At 42.5% G+C, this 21,656-nt stretch overlaps 6 protein-coding genes across 6 annotated transcripts; 3 read left to right on the top strand and 3 right to left on the bottom strand.

The window, feature by feature from the left end:
* Positions 1 to 819: 819 nt before the first annotated feature.
* BGW36DRAFT_390662 (uncharacterized protein) lies at positions 820 to 1,749 on the bottom strand. Its single transcript, XM_046217507.1, has one exon. It carries the CDS (start codon positions 1,639 to 1,641, stop codon positions 844 to 846), a length of 798 nt encoding a protein of 265 aa, XP_046065653.1. The 5' UTR covers positions 1,642 to 1,749; the 3' UTR covers positions 820 to 843.
* A 3,996-nt stretch (positions 1,750 to 5,745) lies between these two features.
* BGW36DRAFT_273885 (uncharacterized protein) lies at positions 5,746 to 6,489 on the bottom strand (the record flags this gene model as incomplete). Its single annotated transcript, XM_046210169.1, has 1 exon — positions 5,746 to 6,489. A coding segment is annotated over one exon (744 nt), but the record flags the coding sequence as incomplete, so codon positions are not given.
* A 2,753-nt stretch (positions 6,490 to 9,242) lies between these two features.
* BGW36DRAFT_412145 (uncharacterized protein) lies at positions 9,243 to 9,963 on the top strand (the record flags this gene model as incomplete). The annotated part of the gene is made up of 5 exons (XM_046219201.1): positions 9,243 to 9,475; positions 9,524 to 9,580; positions 9,642 to 9,657; positions 9,710 to 9,832; positions 9,887 to 9,963. Exons 1-5 carry the CDS (start codon positions 9,308 to 9,310, stop codon positions 9,961 to 9,963), a joined length of 441 nt encoding a protein of 146 aa, XP_046065651.1. The 5' UTR covers positions 9,243 to 9,307.
* Positions 9,964 to 12,763: 2,800 nt separating this feature from the next.
* On the top strand, positions 12,764 to 13,808 carry BGW36DRAFT_433303 (uncharacterized protein; the record flags this gene model as incomplete). Its single annotated transcript, XM_046221252.1, has 2 exons — positions 12,764 to 13,363; positions 13,449 to 13,808. 2 exons carry the CDS (start codon positions 12,764 to 12,766, stop codon positions 13,806 to 13,808), a joined length of 960 nt encoding a protein of 319 aa, XP_046065650.1.
* Positions 13,809 to 17,375: 3,567 nt separating this feature from the next.
* Positions 17,376 to 18,278, top strand: BGW36DRAFT_390657 (uncharacterized protein). The gene has a single exon (XM_046217506.1). The coding sequence runs from the start codon at positions 17,445 to 17,447 to the stop codon at positions 18,000 to 18,002; it is 558 nt and encodes a 185-aa protein (XP_046065649.1). The 5' UTR covers positions 17,376 to 17,444; the 3' UTR covers positions 18,003 to 18,278.
* Positions 18,279 to 19,676: 1,398 nt separating this feature from the next.
* On the bottom strand, positions 19,677 to 21,052 carry BGW36DRAFT_401704 (uncharacterized protein; the record flags this gene model as incomplete). Its single annotated transcript, XM_046218776.1, has 3 exons — positions 19,677 to 19,801; positions 19,827 to 20,262; positions 20,309 to 21,052. 3 exons carry the CDS (start codon positions 21,050 to 21,052, stop codon positions 19,677 to 19,679), a joined length of 1,305 nt encoding a protein of 434 aa, XP_046065648.1.
* Positions 21,053 to 21,656: the final 604 nt, after the last annotated feature.

The following is a 21,656-nucleotide window of genomic DNA, read 5'->3' as shown; positions in this document are numbered from 1 at the left end:
TCGAGAGAAATATAGCATAGGTGCTCTTTCAACGTTGATATATCGAGGGAGATACTGGATCTTATACATACATGGTTTTTGGCTTCAGAGAACGAACTCACTAAAAGTCCAGCCGATAGAGTTGAAATTTTGACCCGATTCAATCGATCCCAAGTCTTTAGATTGAATGAATTACTACCTTCTTGCAGAAACCGGAAACGATCTGACTCAATTACCTGCATGAAGGAACAATCAATGCTGTTAGTTTAAATTATCCTGTTTGAATCGGCCCAAGGTAGATGGTATCTCCAGGCCGAATCTGGAACCATCTGAGACCACCGTTGAAACAACCAGCTGGTGTCGATGCAAGCATAAACAAATGTTGAGACTGTAGCTCTCTGCCATGGTTAGCACACCTATGATTTGTTCGTATCTGACTCCATCACTCTACGGATGAATACTAACTCTCAATGGGCTTCCACACACAAAATTATCACACCAAGAACATCCCGCCAGGTGTATGAAGAACGTCAATGTGATGCTCAAGTCTAATTGCTTTTTCCCCAAAGTCTACGGTAGCCCTAGACGCCCCACAACCCGCCCCAAGCCTTTGAACTCCCCTTGCTCATGTGAAGGCCGCGCACAGAGCAGAGCAGTGGTTCCATGTCGAATGCGAACATGCGGGGGAAAGCTGATGAGAAAAGACAAGCTCTCGCCACATAAACAGCGAAAATATTGGTTAGAAATGTTGTTGTAAGTAGTCCGACCTTAGCTAGATGACTCTTGTGTTGTAGGTATTCATTTTAAAATTTAGCATAAATCGAAGATATCATTTCATCATCAAATTGCATTATGTTAAGCTAGCTAAGAAGTTGATCTGGCTGTTTCCTCCAATAATAGCCTTTGATTTCTATTCCCATATGGCACACAGTGGCAGATTGTCTCTAAAGTTGGCGCATTTTTTGGCTGACTCAGAATTTTAAGCAAGAGGTTCGCTGTCAGTTGAGGCGGAATGCGTTCCGGCATCTCCGATAGTTGCACGTTATGGAACCCGATTGAAACGAGGGAGCTCTTGTTTATGACTAGAAGATTTCTCAAAGTTTCATAGTTGACCAGTAACGAACATAAGTCGATTTGACACACGTCCAATGCGCACTGAGAGAGCAAATCCAAAGCCGACTGGGACTGCGTCACTCGAAGTTTTCGCATACCGCTCAAAAGTTCCTGCAAAGCTCCAGACATCGCCATCAGATCTGACAGCTTGACATGGTGCGGCCGGAGCTGTAGCCCCGATAGATGAATTGTGTCAACCAGACCGCCCCTGAGACGAGCAAGAGCGAGGGCATTTGACATCACCTGCACATGATGCTCATAAGATTTCTCTGTCATCGTCATGTCCGGCTTGATGTATGATTCCAGCCATTCATTGCATTCCAGTACCGTGCAGAAATGAAGCGTCAGCTCCCTCATTTGGGGAAACACTTGAAAGGCATGTGATAGCGCGGTCTGGTCCATGCTTCCCTCTATGATGAAGTTCTGCTTCTTGCACAACTTCTGCAACGAATGATATATCATCATGTACGGGGGACATTCGGTTGGGGGATACCCAAAATCATAAAGTGATCTAGCCTCCTCAACGTAGTCTTCTGGTGTCAGTGCCATTGACTTGAAATAATTAAAGTCAACTACTTCTATTTTTTAGAGGAAGAGATTGTCAGCCAGTTACATATCCCGATGCTGTCAGGAAGATCTCCTACCGGGCCTCAGCAGTTCCGGTACAACGTACGTGAACGAAACAACATGCTGTCGAATCCCCGAGTTGGAGAGATTCCTAAGTTCTCGCAGACCGCTTCTGGAGAACTCAAAACGGACGAATTTGAAGATTGATGGTGTGCATATTACCCTCATTCTCTTGTTTGTCCCAGACAGCTGTTTTCGTTCCCAGGATGGAAGTAGTTGAATAATGAGAAGAATAATTTCGGTAGGCAACCGGTCTAGGCCACGTAGTGCTCCAATAGATCGCATCGTGATGAGGTTGTGAAGCATCAGATAGGATGAGTAACTGGTAGTGTGTAGGCAATACTTATGTCTGTACTTCAGCTTGATAAGCCTAGTCTTGGAATCAACGCGCGAACAAACAGTGGACCCACTGTATGACCACTTCAATTGGAGCTGAATTCGCTTTGTGTAGACATACCGTCTTATCAAATCTTTCTTACCAATCCGCAACGAGTCTGTCACGGATTGGATCGACTCATCCGATTCAGATCGTTCTTCTTACTAGCAGTACCGGATTTTATCTGCTATGAGTAAGACCTAGATTAGACATGCGATTCACAACATCAAGCATAAGAATATTCGAGTGGCAGGGCATGAATCCGCACGATGATAAAAAAATCGGTGCGCGCTGTTACTCGCTTCAATCATTTTCCAAACCCATGCTCCAGACCAAACCTGCTGTCACGATTCAGATCGATCCAAATAGAGTCAAGTGGGGCTCTCTCCAAAATCAGACCAAGCTTTGTGTTTCATGCTCTATAGAACATTTTTAAACAGATCGGGTGGCTAACTGTCCAAGTAACTGGCTTCCCTATCTATGTCAGCGCCCCTGACAACTGGAACTGCAACATTCTTCCACTTTTCAGGCTGGTAATTTCGGATACTTCAGATGACCGGCATTAGTAAGCGGCAATTTACCAACGATGGTAGCTCATCTCCCGAACTCAACAAACGAACTGAAATCAGTATCATCCACAGTGAGTGATCATCAAATCATACGCTCCAAAGGATGTATGACACTCCAACTGAGAGAGCGGATATCGAGGAGAATCTAGCATCTGGTACTCTCGTGATTGTGCTTAACTGTACCTAGTAGGGATAGTCACTGTTTCTGAACCCCTGTAGCCAATATGGCGCTAGTCCATATTTGTGAATTTTTCCGAGCCCCTGTCTCAGGTTCAGGTATTGAGACAGTATGGAATGTTTCCTGACTCAGAATAGTGGAGGCTGTGTATTCGTAATACACATGTTACCCCACGTGCGTACGCTTCCACTAGCGGAAGATCCTCCTGAAGATCCATGCAACTTTAATCTTCCATTTTGATAGGAAACCACAGTACGAGATCCAAATGGCGCCAAGGCTAGCATCATCAACTCGAGAGTTTACACAAGATATAATTATGAGCAATGAACTCACTACCTCTCAGATAGCCGAAGCTGCCCAATACCATCCAAATACAATCAGACGACATTAGTCCAACTTCCACATGTTTAGGTAGCGTGACAGCATCTCTAAATAAAAGTGGGCGTCCATACTGTCTTACGCCAGTAATAATCAAGACTCTTTGTGATTATCTGCTTGAAAAGCCTCAGTTATATCTGGATGAGATGGCAATCTTTATATGGGATAACTTTGGTGTAGAAGTGAAAACATGGGATATCAGTTGTACTCTTAAATGGGAGGGCTGGTCCAAAAAGATTTTTAAACAAAAAGCTAGTTAGAGAAATTTTGACTTACGGGATGGTTATATATACTTGATTTCTGATTTCAATCGTATCATCTAGTATATGTGGATGAATTAGGATGTGATAAGAGAGCAGGCTTCAGAAGGACAGGGTGGTCACTTCTTGGTGTAGTGCTAGCTTAGGTAATCAAATTCTATCGCGATTAGTGTTATTAAACTCTCCCAGCTTATGCTTATGATGGTGTTATCATGTATTATATCTTCAAAGGCTCCATAGATACTTCATTCTTTGAAAAGTTCTTTGAAGAGCTGCTTCATCATTATGGAAAATGGCTAGAACTGAAGTCAGTTATCATCATGGATAATGCTTCCTTTCACTATTCTGAAAATATCAAGTTAATGTGTTCAAACGCTGGTGTTAAGCTTATATATTTACCCCCATACTCTCCAGATTTGAATCTAATTAAGAAGCTCTTTGTTGAGCTGAAGGCCTTTATACAATGCTATTGGCAATCGTATGAAGATAACCCTAGTCAAGGATTTGATAATTCCCTTGAGTGGTGTGTTGAAACAGTAAGTGTAAGGGAGCAAAACGCCAAGGGACATTTTCGAAACACGGGCATTGAGATAGAAATACTGCCAGTCTCATGCTAGAGATGAAGTCTGGTACAGTAAGATTGGGTTCTCTATGCTGGTTTACTTTCAATTGGAAAGATTTATTTTGAAATTTCTCTGCTGTGACATACTTCCTAGGAGGCTGACCTTTGATATTTCTGAATCTGAATGTTAATCTGTTAAGTCTCGTGAGATTTTCCGGTATGGTGCTTGCTGTGAGGGGGAATGAAGGAATGAAGAGGTGAAGAGGTGAAGAGGTGAAGGGGTACCTATCTCTCTTTCTTCTTAAAACTCTTCCCTACCTATCCTTTTACCGCACAACCCTGCTAATTTGTCTGGATGAATATTTAATTATACAATATGATTGTAAACGAAGCGAAGGGAGGGCCCTCACGCCGTCGTGCTCCCTACAATCCAAAAAATGGTTTTCTGAACCCCACGTTCAGCAGCAGTCGACGAAACATTGTTGACTGTAATTGTGGCCGAACAGCTTGCAATCATCAACCACAGCCAAGCAGCAGTAGAAACAGAACTCAGGGAGAAAGGGCAAACTGAAAACCAAGGAACAACAATCCGTTGCATTTCCTCCACCGCCCCCATCGTGGGCGATAGAAAGAAAGAGTCAATCATCGGTCACCCAGCTGAAATCGGACATTGTCCAAGACACAACGATAATAAAGGCGCTACGCTACAGTGACAGAGGCATCTACCATTCACCAATCGACACCGGGCTCCCTTTCAAATACATGCGATATCTTAGTCAACGTGAAACAAGCAACTAGTGTACCAGACCCCGTTCCACCCAGTTCCCATCCGACGACCAGCACCTCGAGACGAAATCGAAATAATGGTCAGTATGGTTGGATTTCTTACAGGCGGGATGAGCACCATCGACATGGAAGTTTAGTTGCGTCCGTAGGACCGAGGCCTATGATGGAAGAAGAGATTGTCTTACCGTCGACACCGGTCGTTCTAACTCCTGGCCCGCCCGCAAACCGTCGAAGTCGTCGAGGTCGCGAACGCTGTAACTTACTGCAAAATAACATGACGTCACTTGACATCCCAATACAGTGTGCTAGTAGAGAACAATCCATGGTTCGTTTACTAGAACTTTTCATGCAAACTAGGGGATATAGCAGCTGTGCCAGCTGTTAGTATCCTCCTGGTTGCCTTCGGATTTCTATTTTGTTGTTATGTTGACAATAATGGCCGAGTTTAAGAGTTGCGCATCGACGGGCACTAGAAGGAGGTGAGGAGGTGCTCGGACTGGAGCATCCTAACACGCTCACGAGTGTTAATAACGTTGGCCTGGTGCTCTCCAGGATAGAAATTTACGAGGAAATGGAAGCGATACATCGACGGGAACTCGAAGCAAAGAGAAGGTACTTCGAGTGAGCATCCTGGCACGCTCACCGGCACATATACTACAGATTTCCACTAGTAGATCTCTTTTAGATGGTTTGTTTTTGTAAATGGTGTCCATCAACCTTTTCAATCAAAAGTATTCTAAAGCTGCGTACTATAACTCAATTTCTTAGGGTCTGCCTCCCCACTCCGGAGGAATTCCATTAGGATATTCCGCAACATAAGGCACAGCGAAAACAGCATGTTGACCTTGTCCTCCACCGTTGAACATCAACTCGAGGTAGTATTGGCTTCCAGGAGGAAATTTACGGTATTCATACTGTTGAATTAACCACTCTTTTGACCAGCCATAATTATTCTCTTTGACCTTGTCATCTTTGTTTTTGAGCCAATCAAGCAGCGCACTGATGAGAGTCGCGATATTCTCAATCCAAAAGGTCATATCGCTGTATTCACTGAATCCTGGAAGAAGACCAATCAACTCGTTTAGGGAGTCGTTCCCCACATCGATACTCAAATTCCTGGCCATTCTCGCTAGCTCCGACATAGCCAATTTCACTTTCTCACGCCACTCCGAACTGCTATGATCTGCTTCCCAGCATATCATGGTGCCAGCTAGACATTTCTGGATCCAACCTTTGAAAAGATGGGGAGGATTAGGGAAGTCAAGAACAATGTCTTTCACAACTGAGCCGAATTCTTCGGTTTTGTGCCAAGATTCCTCCCCATTATCACCACCAAATCCCCAAGTAAAGTACACTTCATCTTTGCCCAGTTCCCCGGACCTTCGATAGCACTTGAAAATTTTTGGCCGAAGTTCTACGTACGCGGCAGAGACTGCATTTTTCACATCCTGGGTACTCTCTCCAGGGTCAACAAACATGGTCAAACCTCGTCCCAGTGATTGTGAAGCAGAGGCATATTCTTCCGATTCAGGGATCTCGCCATCTGGCATGACTTGATCAGGCCTGATGGATCGAATGTGTGGCTGCAAGACTGTTTCCGCTCCCAGTCTTCTCACCTCCTCGTTGAACATTTCCCTGGTAAGGGGATTGTCATCGGAGAGTTCTATGATAGAACTAGGGATGTTGGCTGCTGCAAAGCCACCCTGTCGAGCGGCAGATTTTGCCTCAGAACAAATTTTGCCATACGCATGCAGCTCCTCCTCATTTACTGAAATAGCCTCAAAGACCTTGAGACCTAATGCTTCGATGTCAGTAAGGCTGTGGCCATTGCTGCGACGGGAGAGGCCGTGGATGGTGGCACCAAGGAGAAGATTGCTTCCGGGTTTAAGGCCGACGGTTTTCTGTGGTGCAGATTTGGCTAGCAGCCATTCTTTAAAGTGGGCGATGCGGGCCTCGGAAGTGCTAGGATCCATTTTGCTAGAGGACGAGAGGAATAAAGATGGGTACTTAGGTGCCTCAAATAATCAGTAGATGTCAAAATTGTAATTGTTAAACATAATAACATGTTGAATCTGGCCTTTATAATTTCCTTACTGGCCTCTCTGGGCCAGTATTGCTAAGAGGAGATGGTACTTATTATTAGACTAGTCATTTATTACATCCCGGCTTCTTCTCTTGAAGATACGATTATTTAGGTAGCTTTGCATGTTTTATTCTCTTCGGCTTTCCGAAATCGATGAAGACCTTCATGCAGAAATCACTGTATCAATCTCCTAAGGCATTTAAATGTCGGTATGATGCAATTCCTAGCGTTTACTCTTCCTCCAGCAAGCTTAGGTCTCCCATATGGATCGGTATCAATAGCTTAATAACAAGGAGCTCCACCTAGATCGTGTTGGTGTAACATTAAACTTGATTACGAATACCTACTGATCTACTGTATAGGCTGACCGCCTCGGGCTGAGAATTAATAGCGGAATAGAAGCTGTTTATGGTATTGGGGCTAGGTTTCTGGATTTCCGTAGCAGCTTGAGCTGACATGTCAGATCTTTCGGCTGATCCAGGAAAATGCCGTCTGATACGTCTTCCTAGAAATTTCTCATGGTACGAAAACTTCTAAAGGTTATGGCTCTATTGGGTCTAATAGCTAGATAGCACCCTCTTTATGACTTAGTTAAGATTCATGGTATTTGCATTACACTCTTATATAGTATTTGCAGACCGATACACCCGTAAAAACAGGAAATGATGAAAGTGTGGGCAAGTAGGGGGCATATGTGAGTACTGTTAAGTCATTTTCAAGCTACCAATCCTCAAATCTAACAAATCTAATCACGTCAAGGCGTTTGTTCTCAGACATTGTGCTTTTTGCAAATGGTCTGCTGACTGCAAAATTACAGTGAAAGCAAGGGGTAAAATAAAGAACCAACATTATCGTAGAGGATTTGCAGCAAACACTCTGGATACCTTCATGCATGTGAGTTGGCAAGACTGCATGATGATCAAGGTCTGTGACGACCCGAGTATCTGTGTAACCTTAGGACCAGCGGTGTGTTCAGAAGAGACTATTCCACTAATGCAGGCATCTTATGAGTCCTCAATATTATATAAATGCTCTGTAACTATTGGTACTCCCATCATAGTTTCTTGATAGGTCATATCTGTCGTCTATACGCAGTCGAGCTCACACCCCTTAGTTTTGGGCTGATATGAATGGTATGGGATGGACTATTCTGGAAGAAAAGCTGTGCCTTTATTCGTCTAAAAAGTTCGCAGATGTAACTTTAGGTTTCGTTGACTAGCCTTTCGATTAGAGCTTTTTGGATCAGCCTTCATGTTTGAAAGTACGACTAATACTGCATATATTCACTTATATGCTGAATTCATCCCCAAAAAATTGCCATCTCATCTAGATATAACTAAGGCTTTCAAAAAAGATAATCGCAAAGAACCTTAATCATAGCTAGTTCAAGACAGCGTGGACACTAACTAATGGCAATAATGGACACATTCTCGTGTCCAATCCTGACCAGGTGGGCGTTCGGGGGCCGCCTTGGATAGTTTATTCGCTATTTTCATACATGTAAACGAAGTACTACCCTGAACTTACTAACAATTAAATAGGTGAGCTTTTGTAATACCAAATGTCGTCCGCCTATACAAAGGCCATCCTATTTTGATTGAATGCAAGCATTTGTTATTCGTCGCTTTACGTGGTGTCTGCCAATCCTCACGAGTACTAATGTTGTGGATTAATTTACCCCACTTACCTGCTTCTCATTTATCAAGATATTCCTTAAGAGGACTAGGCCAAAGCAAAATAGAGAAAAGGGAAAAAGAAATAAGTAGCTGCCTGCAACCGCAATCTCGAATTATAATGCTTAAAGCAGCCATCGCTGCCTGTGTATCAAACCACTAAATCCTGCCAGGAGACTTGACCGTAATGGGGTTTAGATGGTCTAATGAACTCAATAAAGAGATTTTCAGGCGCCGATGCATTGGCGAAAGGACTTCAATGACAGGGATACATGGAGTAAGTCTGGAGTTGATTGTTATGGGTTGTAAAAGGATAATTATCATTCGGAGTTTCCGCGACTAATCTAGCTAGTGAATATCTGACTAATGTGGAGATTTTTGGCCGTAGCCCTAGCATTGATCGACTTGATTGGTTGAGACCTATCATACTTGGGGGATCTACTGCCTTTTATTTCGGCATACAATGATGGAATCCCATCTGCATGTGCAAAGATTGTAATTATGGCACTGCATAATACCTCTACTCTGCATGGTACAGCGTATACAGACCTAGTCTTTCACATATCCGATGAGGTTAGCATGGGTATATAAGATAGACACTTCGCCCTTAATCTGGTAGATGAAAAAATTCAGTATTCACAAGCTTGATATATTCCATATCAGCCTGGCCTTAACATTGTTCTTCAACACATAGCTTTAGGTCCGTACTCGACTATACTCACCATGAGCACAGTTTTTGAGATTGTCAAGAACATGGGGGGGCATGAGACCCTAGTAAAGCTAGAAGAGAAAGCGCGGGAAGAGGCTGCTAAGGCCAAAGCTGCGGAAAGGGAAGCAGCTTGGAAAACCCGGGCAGCTTGCCTTGATATATTAATCAAAGACCCTCCAGAAGTAAGAATCTATCAATGACGATACTTTTATCCTCTAATCAACTGCCAGGATGTTTACTATTCTTTAAATGTGATTCGAAACGTGTTGGGGCATTTTTATAGCAAGGTACGTGATGAGGAAGTCTCTTAAATAAATAACAAGTGCTGAAAACTATCATTCTGTGTAGGACCAAAATTGTGACGGTAGGGTGCTAAGTGTCACGGAATTAGCTATTAAAACTGACTGCATTCGCAGGACATCTCAGCTTTGACGAGCTGTCGGATATCTTTAGCTCTGAATCCGAGGAATCCAAACAGAAACTCCGTGACGAATTCGCGAGCTTTGATATTACTGGGGACCAGCTCCTCAGTCTTGGCGGTAAGAATGCTGGCCAGTGTATATTTGCTATGAAATTACTCATTGATTGATTAGAGTTTTTTGTCGTCTTCTTTATTGGAGGGGAGTACAAAGACGGCTACGAAAGCGCCATTAGGGTCAAGGATAAGTGATATATTTCACACTTGGTATCTGAGTGGAATTTGCGGGCGAGAATGACAAGTGGGATATTTTAAAGAATTTGGAATTCTTACACGTCGATTTATAAAAACTTGCCGATGTCTAACGTTTTTATTTTCTTAAACTTTCTTGCCAGAACACACTTGGTGGTGCCATAAGAATCTGGTTATGTGACTCTTGATGTGGTCCAGTTAATGAGGATAACTCCACATATTCGAGTAGTGAATATAAATTGGTAGATGTTGATTACATATCCTTTCTTTATCCCAAACAGGTGGTGGTATAAATCTAAGCTGATCTGTTTGAGACTACTATAGAGTATTCCAATTGACTTTAGGTATCTAGCTTAGAGCACTTTATACAAAATACAAGTTTAAACAATCCTTTCACCAGAGATTTAAAGAAGGAATTAGGAACTTTGGAAGAGCAGTACGGAGCCTCCAACCAGAATACACCAGCTTAAAAGCTTGATAGACATACTTATAGCTGCTCTCATCGTCGCTAGTCGTTTATGTAGGGATTTATTTCTACTAGATTCACATTATCTAGGATTAGGGAATAATTACTCCTCTATACTTACTTCATTAACGGTTTACAGTGATATTTCTGTCTAAAGAGAGATTGCCATTTCCCATAACTAAGTAGACTTAGTGTTATGAAACTACCTGCATGACGCTAGAAGACACTATCTCAGAAGAGGAATCATTCGGACTGAGATGGTAAGAACCCGTACCGGATTAACTGGTTGCTAATCGCTGGCAATAAGGTACGAGGGATTACCAGCACACGGGACACACGGCTAACAGAAGAAAACGCACTCCAAGTCACGTGTTGATATGAATAATATACTCCTATCTTGATAAGATAAGGAGTATACGAAACAACTAACGCTCATTAGAAGGAAATCGTATACTTTCTATCTCCTACTCCAAGAAGTATACGATATATGATATACAAAACGCGGAGGACTAGGTATATAAGGACGCTTATTCCACATCATGTATTTAGTTCTTCATAGTTCTTTAATCTAAGTTACTTTGATTATACGCTGAAAGGGTCAGCAAGGCAAACCATACTTAAAGTATTACGATACTTTAAGGGACTTCTTCAACTTTAGTTGTGTTACTAACGCCCCGTTACTATTCTACTGTTCAACGTTCACTTACGAGACATCCCTACGAACCTCTGTGTGGTTCACCAATCCGTATCGTACCTCGACACAGCCAGTGACAACTATAGTAAATCCAGGTCCGTGACACTTAGGATGTATTTGTTGTGTTGCAGACAGAATGGATGAGGTTTATCTTCGGTGATCATTAAGAGGCGGTGCACAAGAAAATTAAAGTTCAATCAGGGATCCCAGATCCCTGATCTCAGAGAACTGAAACAAATAGAGGGAGCCAGTTCCATAGATTTATTTCCTGTCACGTTCTAAATATAGACCAAGGTTAATAAATTATAATAATGCTGACACGAGGTGTGGAAATCTTATTCGACCCGCCAAACAGGTCTCCGACAATTGTAGTATAGGCAACAGCTATACCTATGGTTATGTTGCTGGAAGGCAGTGGAAGCATAGTTGACGGATCTCAGAGCTACTCATATCTACTGGCTATTGGTGATGATTATGCCTTTGCGGCCTAGTCAAAGCCACAGTGATATCAATCGTAAAGCAACTGAGGTTTGTATGACGGATCTTTCGGGCAGTTCCTTCAGCACTAGGGCTAGTGGTTCCTGATCGGGTAGCTGTGAGGTTTTTCGTACAATATACTCCTTGGTAAGCCTACTAGGACATCCTAACTATATAAAGCCCTCATGTCTCCTAGCTAGTTCTCTTCTTTCTTTCCTTCTCCATGCTTTGTATTCTCGTCGACATGTACTGTTACTTAGATCTAGAAAATAGCAACTATCACAGTTTGGATATTTCAGAGTAAAGAAAGCCGCTGGCAACAATGATTCAGCATAGCTCATAAGGAGCATCTAAATATTTTTTAAAAGCTGATAATTGACAAGAGAGTTATAATATCTTATAATAAGTCCTTGAAGTCTATTTTCAAATAGATTACGTTCCAAAATTTACCCGTAATTATAAAATAACATGACGTCACTCGAAGAAGCCGGTTGCATACATGAGAATCGAGCTGTGAATGCTTTGTCATTTGCTCCAGAAGGGAACTTAAGTTACTTACAAGAAGCTTAGAGCAGTAGTAAACAATTGGCATTAACTAGTCCAATGCTATCTAGAGATTGCAGGATCAATTCAATATCGGTACGGAACCTCACAAGCCACCCATTATTGCTCTAGAATCAACGGATGACGACACTTCGATTAGCACTATTGTCAGGCCAGCTTTCTGTTCGCGTACAGTAATGGTCAAAAATGAGAAGTCATAGGATCATCTGACTATGCAGGGTAACATTATATAATTTGCATGCAGTATATTACGTAGTCATAGGTCTTGTTCAGATAAGAGTAATGTAGATATATCTACTAAATATTTTAAATAATTAACAGCTCCAGATATATCTAGTAGAGAGAGCATTAGTATTACACAATAAGAAGTTGAAGCAAGGGGTAGTTTCACCGTCTGAATAATATCAATTGCGTAATCGAGTTGCAGAATCTGATCTGTTCTATGTGCCTTACATAAGGCAGGAGCTGGAAAGCTATATAAACCTGTAAGAGTACCATTGATTCCAAAATATCAAACTTCTAACTTTATTTCTCTTCCCTAGACCTTTTAACAAATATTTCTAATCTCTTCTATACCTTTTGAATTATTCGCTCCCACAATGAATGAAACAAGGCTTGAAAAGCTCGCCAGACAAAAAAGTGAGCTTGATGCAGCATGGGCTGAGCATGACCGAAAACAGGCTGCATTAGAGGCAGAGATTCGACGGCCAGCAAAACATATCGATGTAATGAGCAACGACGAGTGGAACAGAATTCGCAAGGCCCAAGATCTGTATCAAGTCTTTTATGAAAAATATTACGAAGATGCGGCTAGGTTTTCCAAATTCCTCCGTGGGATGATTGCCCAATTCATCGAAGAAAACAAGCTCCAATCTCAAGGTGATGGAATGGAACGTGATATAGACCGTGTGTCTGCAGAACTTTCCGATGCCCTAATGGTGTATTATTTGATCGCAACCGACATGCACTTTTCTGGGAAAGTGAACATGAGATCGGAATGGAAGTGGGTACTCTTGGAGGCAGGTATTAAAGGGTTTGAGCGACCGGTTATTAGAGAACCCACCTGTAGTATCTCTCTTGACTACGGTTCCAGGCCGGTGGACTTATTGCGCTCAATTATGATGTCCAGAATACAATCTGAGAATGCCGTTGTCTCTGACGATCAGGTATTCAAGACAAACGAGGCCCTCTCTGACAAGGTATGAGAGAATTGTCCATTTATCCATAATCCTAAAGTTTTCAGGAGAGATCTGAAGAATAGCTGATTTAATCGACTATGCGCAGAAACTAGCCCGTCAGTTTATTCTTGATACAATGCAAGAGAAACTCAAGGAAGACATATTGACTGCTTCTCAGAAGACAATCCTCTCAGGGATTATTAACGAGGAAGTGGTCAAGAGTACGTTTGAAGTACTGGTCACTCAAGCCATGGGTATAAATATGCCCTGGGGTTCAACTGTTGGGAAGATTACAACACGGATGTTTTTTCTTATTCCGGAGAATTCTGGGCCAATACCTGATGTCATGCCTATTTATAAAGACGTGTGCAAGAGCAAATTGGACCGGTTGACGGAGATGATGAAGGGCGTGAACCTTCCTAATGATGCGAGAGGTTTTGATGACAGCTGCTTGTTAGAGATATAGGATATTGAGTCTTCATTAATTTAAAATATTTTCTTCACATGAAATTTTTATAGGCTATGATTTGATTAAATCTACTCTTATAAATAGATAATTCTAAGTCAGGGATTTTGAACCGAAGTAGCAGTCAGAAGAACCTTGAGATAGAGGTGACTTTATACATATATATGAAGGCAAGGCATAATTAGAATTTGAAACTATATAATACTTAGAGCTATATTTACAAGACTTATACCTAAAAAAGTCCTATGGTTAATGGCAAATATGGCCCTGAAATCAGTGGCCTTAAAGAAATGTAATCGTTGCCTTGAATCCAAGCGCCCAGTGCTTCAGTCGCCCATGGGCTGCTGCAAACCCACCAAGAACCAAATGTATTTTTTTAGTTTACTGTAATACATATAAGTACCTTACTTTGAATGTTTTTTGGTTTCCTAGGATGATTATCACCACAGCTCTTTTTACTGACGGAATTGAAGTGCCTGTCTCAGCCGCTATCAACAAAGCTTCCACTGGCAACAACCGTCGCATGCAGTCAAGAATGGCTCAAGGGCCATATCGAAAGTATAAACAGAATGAAATATGAACCCTGATCTGACGCAACCCATCGGGGATATGATGACCTGTGCTTCCGAGGCGGTATCACACCACTACAACAGCGGCTCAAACAGCCACAGCAGCCATGGACAAGTACCCACTTCAGAAATATAAGCAAGAGAAGAGCTTGCTAAATACCGATAATACTGTTGCTGTCCAGAAAGGTAACAGCTCAAAAGCCTGACGGACATTCTTATGGCCGCTCTCGTCGTCGCTAGTCGTTTATATAGGGATTTATTAATACTGGAATGGTATTAACTAGGACTGGGTAATATTTACTCCTCTATGCTTATTTTATTGATGGTCTACAGTGGTATTTCTGTCTAAATGTGACGATGCTCATTCCATTAAAACTAATAGGTAGCCTGTCTGCGAGAAAACTACGTATGAAGGAGGAAAGAAGAAGAAAACCCCCTACCGCTCACTAAACACCTTTTTATATGTGCCCCCAGGGGCCTCGTCGGATCCGAATTAGGAAATCGTAGGAACAAAGGAAACTCCTGTTGCGGATGGCTGCTAGGGCTTAGGGCTCCTTCCCGTCACATAAAGAGAGATTGCTATTTTCCATAAGTAGACTTAGGATGTAATTATTAGGTTTGAGAAATAAAGGAAGTACTGTACCTTTCATATTAGGGCTACAGTATGGAGTTCCACTTTTCATGGCAATTATCATTGACCTCCCAAATATGGTTGGAAACTGTTGATCCCCCTGAAATTATTGAGATTAAGGACGATTATTTGATTGGATCAAATTACTGAGAGAACGTCTATATAAACTGATACTATTCCCGTGTAAATTAGAAGATATTGCTTCCTAGAAAGAATCAATCGAACCCATATTTTCCCCTTGCAAAGTGCATGCTTAATCCTTGCCAAGATCCCGAAGGTCGACAACTCCAGAGTCAACTTCAGCTAATCAACCCCACTCCACACATACAGTGTATTGGAGTTTCAATTGACGTCATGTTGTTTTGTGGTAAATTACGGTACAGTGAAACTTTTGGAGTATCATTATTCCGGGGCTTTCCCGGATACAGGTTAGGGTGAAACATGTTTAAACAATCGAAGTGAGTAAAAGCGCGCTGTTACGAATCAACCTACATGACGCTAAAAGGAACTATCGCAAGAAGGGAAAGGTTCACTTTGGTATGGGCTTGTACCGGATTAACTGAGAACCAGTCACTGGCAATAAGTGACAGGAGAATACGAAGGTATGGGACACGCACCAAGGTCACGTGGAGATATGAACAATATACCGTTATCTTGGATAAGATAAGAGTATATTATTCAATGGAATGTCATTGGAGGATATTGTATACTTTATACTTGCTACTTTTTGAAGTATACAATATATGGTATACGGAACATGAGGGGCTGGATATATAAGGACGCTCATTCACCATCATGTATTTAGTTCTTCATAGCTCTTTAATCTAAGTCACTTGATATTAGACTTTGACAGTAAGAGTCAGCAAGGCATTCTATCTTATACAGGCATCTGGCTGTATAAGGGATCTCTTCTATCTTAGTTACGTTACGACTACTCTATTGATCGACTATTGTGACTTCGTTTACTCAAGTTACCTCTACGACGACTCAAGGAACCTGTGCGAGGTTCAATCGGCTTAAAGTATCTCGACGCACTACTGTTATAACTAAGGTGGATCCAGGTCCGTGACAATGTAAAGCCGCACTTGCAAGGCGCTGTATAAGTAACCATTTCAAAGTTGGTCAAGTTAGATATAAAAGATTTCTGGGATAGGATAAAGTGATCTAAGACACGTACAGTAGCTTTCGCGGGGCTATGCTTTTACTTGAATCCGCGTTCAAGATGTGTTAGCCCGAGAAATACCTCCATATTTAAACTATTTCATTTTTCTATCATTTATTTTCTTAAATATTTTTATTTACTTTTTTATTACAGTGCCTGCAGAAGTATTAGTGGTGGGTAGTGATAACCCAATTAAACTTCTCATATGGCCAACCGCAATTAGACCGCTTTGAAACAGGCCATCTTTACCTAATCTAGTTTGTACTTAATGCAAGGGATATACTACGTATTATGTCATTATATGATAGATCGGATTATAGTTGGGACTTGTTCTCAGCCTAATCCTGCCAGCCACAAGTGCTCGGTCATCTATAATGTGGTATATAGATGCAACTGTTTCTTACGCTTGCGAATAAATGCAAGACACATTAGGCTGCCTTCCTGCATTTGAACTAAGAGCGTGTGATATAGCTTCTCAGGGTTGTTAGCTTGCATACAGGCCTGTCACTACTTCACCACGTCAACTCTAACACAGTTGATTTATCAAACAATACTCCAATTGCCAGGGATTGAATCAATTCGGACCCACTGTGAATTCGAATTGATCAAAAGACAGCTAGCCAAGGGAATCTCCTAACATCCGGAGGTCATTTATGACTTCAAGGCAGGCAGCCCGAAGCCTACAGGCAGCATCCTTCTCCTTGGCAGCCCGTTTCTGCTCCACGACCGCTAAATGCTTCTGGTAACTGGAGGATAATAACATATTTCTTTTGGGGCCGATTTTTGAGCATAGCTGATCTGCAACACTACCCGATTCTAGACCAGTGATGGCACTGAGTTTGATTCCGACCTGATCCTGATTACAGGCTCACATGTCCCGAGGAGAAGCAGCTCCGCCACCTGGCTGAAAATAGTCGGAGACCATGACACTATTCATGCGCTGTGATTATAGCTTCTGGGTACACAATTATGCAAGGCTACGCAGTTGCTGATGGACTATACGCTGGACCTGCTCCTCTACGGCCCATAGATCGCACAGGAGACCAGCAGCTGTGTGTGTCAATCAACAATTGGCTAGTATTTTGATGACCTAGAATCCTTCACTACGCCTATGCAGCTTGTGGCCAAGGTTACATATCTGGGCGGGGTTTGATCAATCGATCTGACTATAAAATCCAGCGATGTCAACCACACATGAGCGAAGAGGAACGTCACTCCCAAATCGTTTTTTATGTTCTACAGTAATTTTGAAGCAATATCTTCAGATCTTCAAGATGTCTTACACAAAGTTCAAATTTTCTTTAGCCCCAAGCTCTGACTACGATGGTTTGGAATTTTACAGTGCCAAATTTACGATCATCGAGCACAATATCACGAATGGACAAGACCCAGACGGCCATATCCAGAAGGGCCAGGTCCAGACAGTTTACGGCCAAGGCGGCGAGTACAAATTCGACGTTGGCAAGAAGTCCTCCTCAGACCCCACCAACTTCTGGAAAGCCCATTTTCGCGAGACCGAGACCATCCCCAATGAAATCCCGGCAACCCTTTATTTTGCACTTTCTGGTTCGTTAGATTTGGAGATCAAAGACCAAGACCGCAAAATGACCGCACGCATCAAGGAAGTCGGTCTAGCCGCAGGTGAACCAGGCTCACCAGATTCTCTCGCTAGTTGGTGGTTTGCATCCATTGGTGCTACTGCTAAGACTGAACATCGGATCACTTGTGAAGCTGTAGCTGCAATGGGGCAGAGGTGCTATCCAACTTTTAAATTTGAAAAGGATTCTGGAAAGCTACTATTGATGTCAATCAAGAAATCCCTTACGGAGTGAACGAAAGGAGACAGAGGCGTTGGAGGAGCTTTGGGTGAGCAAGATTCACGAAGGAGAATGCAGCCTCGAGTAGATAGCAATGAAACGCCTTGGTATTAAGCAAGAATGCAAGCTAGGCACTTGGTACTTTAGCCCTAAATATGATGCCCTATATATGCTGCAAGTGGATACAGCTCATCTGTAGGTTAGGCGAAATTGAGTCACCGAGTTGACAAATTGTACGTTAAGGAGCAGTATAGCTATCAGAGAAGCTTAGGTCGGGATACAATCAAGCGTCCTCTCACACCTGCTGAGTCTGATTGAAACGGCTTGTTCATCCTATATAGAGGCTAACTGGGACTGAGGAGTCTGTTTAGATGTTTTTTGTAGAAGGGAGGACCAAAAATTTATACTTACAACAGTCCTGCACTCACAATAGCTACGTAGTGTAAAGCGAGCAGTTTGTTGTTAGGCCGGGTTTACCCTTTGGTAACAGTAAAATCAATTTATAAGGATGACAAACAGTAATATCTAAGTTTTTTCCATATTCCTTTTTGTATTCAGTGCCAGTGACCCCTTCGACTTTCTTCCCTTTCCAATATTCCCATTCATCGTGAACCTGGACAGCCTCACATTTCTTGTCTAAAGATTCCTCAATTTTCAGTGCCTCTCCCAGTGCCATCAGGCCCAGCTTCACTGCTCTAGTAATAACCCTAATTGTTTGATAGAGCAACTGTGTTAGAGTTGACGTGGTGAAGTAGTGACAGGCCTGAAGCTAACAACTCTGAGAAGCTATATCACACGCTCTTAGTTCAAATGCAGGAAGGCAGCCTAATATGTTTCTGCAATTATTCGCAAGCGTAAGAAACAGCTACACCCACATACCACATCATAGAGGACCGAGCACTTGTGGCTGGCAGGATTAGGCTAAGAACAAGTCCCAACCCTAATCTGATCTATCATATAATGGCATAGTACGTGTATATCCCTAGCTGTATAAGAAGTTTAATCAGTTGTCTAGGCATGGTTTTATAACTATACTGTATATAGAAATTTACTACTTGTCACATGCTATGTATACTGTAACCGAAACAGACGTTGTTTGCGATCATATTTTTGCAATATGATCTGAAAGATCCTTAATTAGACACACTTCTCTATGCTAGAATATAATAAGATGCACATACTCTGTGAAGAAAAGAAGAAGAAAGAACCGTGATGCAGAAGACGGCATCTGAGATTTCACAGCCTCGCCTCGAAAAGTCAGTAGCCCATCTGCATCATATTGTTTTGGCAACTTGATACTAACCACATTTCCAAATATTACACAGGCTTTCCGAGTCGACTCATGATCGTTGTGAGACAGCGATGTAAGATGAATGCGTAGGCTGTCTATTTTAAGGTTGTCGGACCAGGATGAGACTATGCATGATAAAACTCGGGTACAACTGTGCATTTTATGTGTGACACCGCTGATTGGTGGCCTGTTTGATTTGTTAAAATGCATTGACAATTATTGAAGGCAAGGATACTTATGTAAGTGGTGGTACGTAGGTCGGAATACAAGAAAATCATGGATTTATTTTGGTGATATTAGTTGGTCTATTATTAGCTATTGAATGTTAGACTGTTTCTTTCCAAGACGCTTAAATAGCATCTGAGGTAGCACTCGCCAATCAACAAGTATAAGATAGTCTAGTCCTCAATTTCACTAGGACTCCCCGCCATACTCTCTGAGGGTATCTGTGTTGTCACGTGTTGGACCCATTCATGAATCCTGTTCATGAAATTCAGAATGGTTCCGATTTTGTTTCCTCTCTCTATAGAAATTAATCAAAAATTGACGATCGGAACTTTGGACGATGAGATCAAGGTCTAGAAGATTCTCAAGAGTCACTTGGCAGATTCGTCGGAAATCAGCTTTGTAGTCATCTTCCGTAGCCTTTAACTCCAGCCACTTGCAGTAATTTCTTACCGCTTGTTCCCGTGGTCCAGGAATCAAAAGACTTTCGACGGTGGAAGAAGGTCTGGTAGGTGACGGAGCTGCCGTGAGGGCCTGCTGTGTCGGGGCTGGCAGGACATTAATGTTCACTGGATGATATGGCGACCCATTTGCCGGCGAATTGGCTTTCTTGGATCTTCTCCCAGTTTGGCTTTCCCGGATGAGGTCCTGGCGAATATCCCGAGGGACATCACCATGACTTTCGAGTTTGCCATCATTATCCACATAGTCAATGGGTCGTTCGATGTGTGGTTCTCGGAGCTTATAATGCTTGCCATCCTGGGTCCTCCCAGCACCAATCAGAGTTCAGCTGACATGACCTGACATTGCATCGCATCAGCTCATATACTAGATTCCAGCTGCAAGGTCGCCCCGACATCTCTTCTTCCGCAGCGATATCTTCGTCACGTTCAGCAAGCATAGTTGTTGTCGCTGTCACTCGGCGTCGTTTCTTGCCCTTGCTAGTTGATGATACAGGATCATCGATTTGCTGATACTTGAAAGCAATAGTAATGATTGGCTTCTTCCCAACACGAACGAGATTACTCCACTTGCATAGTTGCGCTTGCACTGGGCTCCAATCGATGTCTGTAGCATTCGAGGGGTAAAATATTTCAAGGGGAAATTGTGATTTGTCCTTTACCCATACTTTAATTGTTGTACTTTCATGTTCAACTCTCTGGTGACGCTTCCGCGTCGTTTGTAGCGTATTTTCAACAGCCTGTTTCAAAGACTTCTGCCAGTAATCACTAGGAGCTACAACCAAGTCCTTTCGAGTTTCACCACCTAATTTCTTTATGCTGAGCATAACTTTCCACTCAAGGATATAACAAACACATTGGGGTGGCTGCACATCATATTCGCGATCTTTATCCCATTCGGCCCATGGTAGAAATTTGAGTCGATCCGGTGGTTGCGGTGGCAAGATACGTTGCGGGGAGGGATTATACGAGTATGCAGGAGAATAACCGAGATTGCCTGGGGTGGGGGCATATTGAGAATTCTCGGCCCATGGGTCGGTTGCCTGGGAAAGTGAAGCATCGTCACAAATGAACAGATCATCCGCCATCTCCGAAGCATCGATGTGCTAAGACCTAGCGTTAGTGGTCTGGTGTTAGCCTTGAACCTAGTCATGACCAATAGGGTGTGCAGCAACACGCAGCCAAGCATAGTGACAAGCAGAAATAGCGTTTCTTTACCGGCGGCACAAGTGTACTCTATGAAAGCCTTTGGTGATCCTGCTTGACTATGGAAAGCGTCTAGTGCTGTGTAACTACGAGATGCAGAAAGACAAGTTGGTGACAGATTGCAATAACCGCACGTGCCACCTTGTTTATCATGTTTGCATTGCATCGAACCTTCCAGATATTTCTGTATTTACAGTACTAAGTTACCAATACATAAACAGGTTTGATACCAAAACACGTCACTTTACCGAAAGACATACTATCCACATATGGTTTAGCATGTGGGGCTGATTAGGGTTTGAAAACCCATCTATGTACATTGTTACGAATCAACCTGCATGACGCTAAAGTATACTATGACTAGAAAGGAAAGGTCATATTGGAATTGCGAGCGTATGAACCATACGATGACAACACAGGTGGAAGGATGTCAAGAACGGAACACCTCGGTATGGGACACGCACCAAGTCACGTGGAGATATGAAT

The sequence above is a fragment of the Talaromyces proteolyticus genome, assembly GCF_021365285.1.
Source record: "Talaromyces proteolyticus strain PMI_201 chromosome Unknown BGW36scaffold_15, whole genome shotgun sequence".
NCBI lineage: Eukaryota > Fungi > Ascomycota > Eurotiomycetes > Eurotiales > Trichocomaceae > Talaromyces > Talaromyces proteolyticus.
This window is presented reverse-complemented; position numbering and strand designations above follow the sequence as displayed.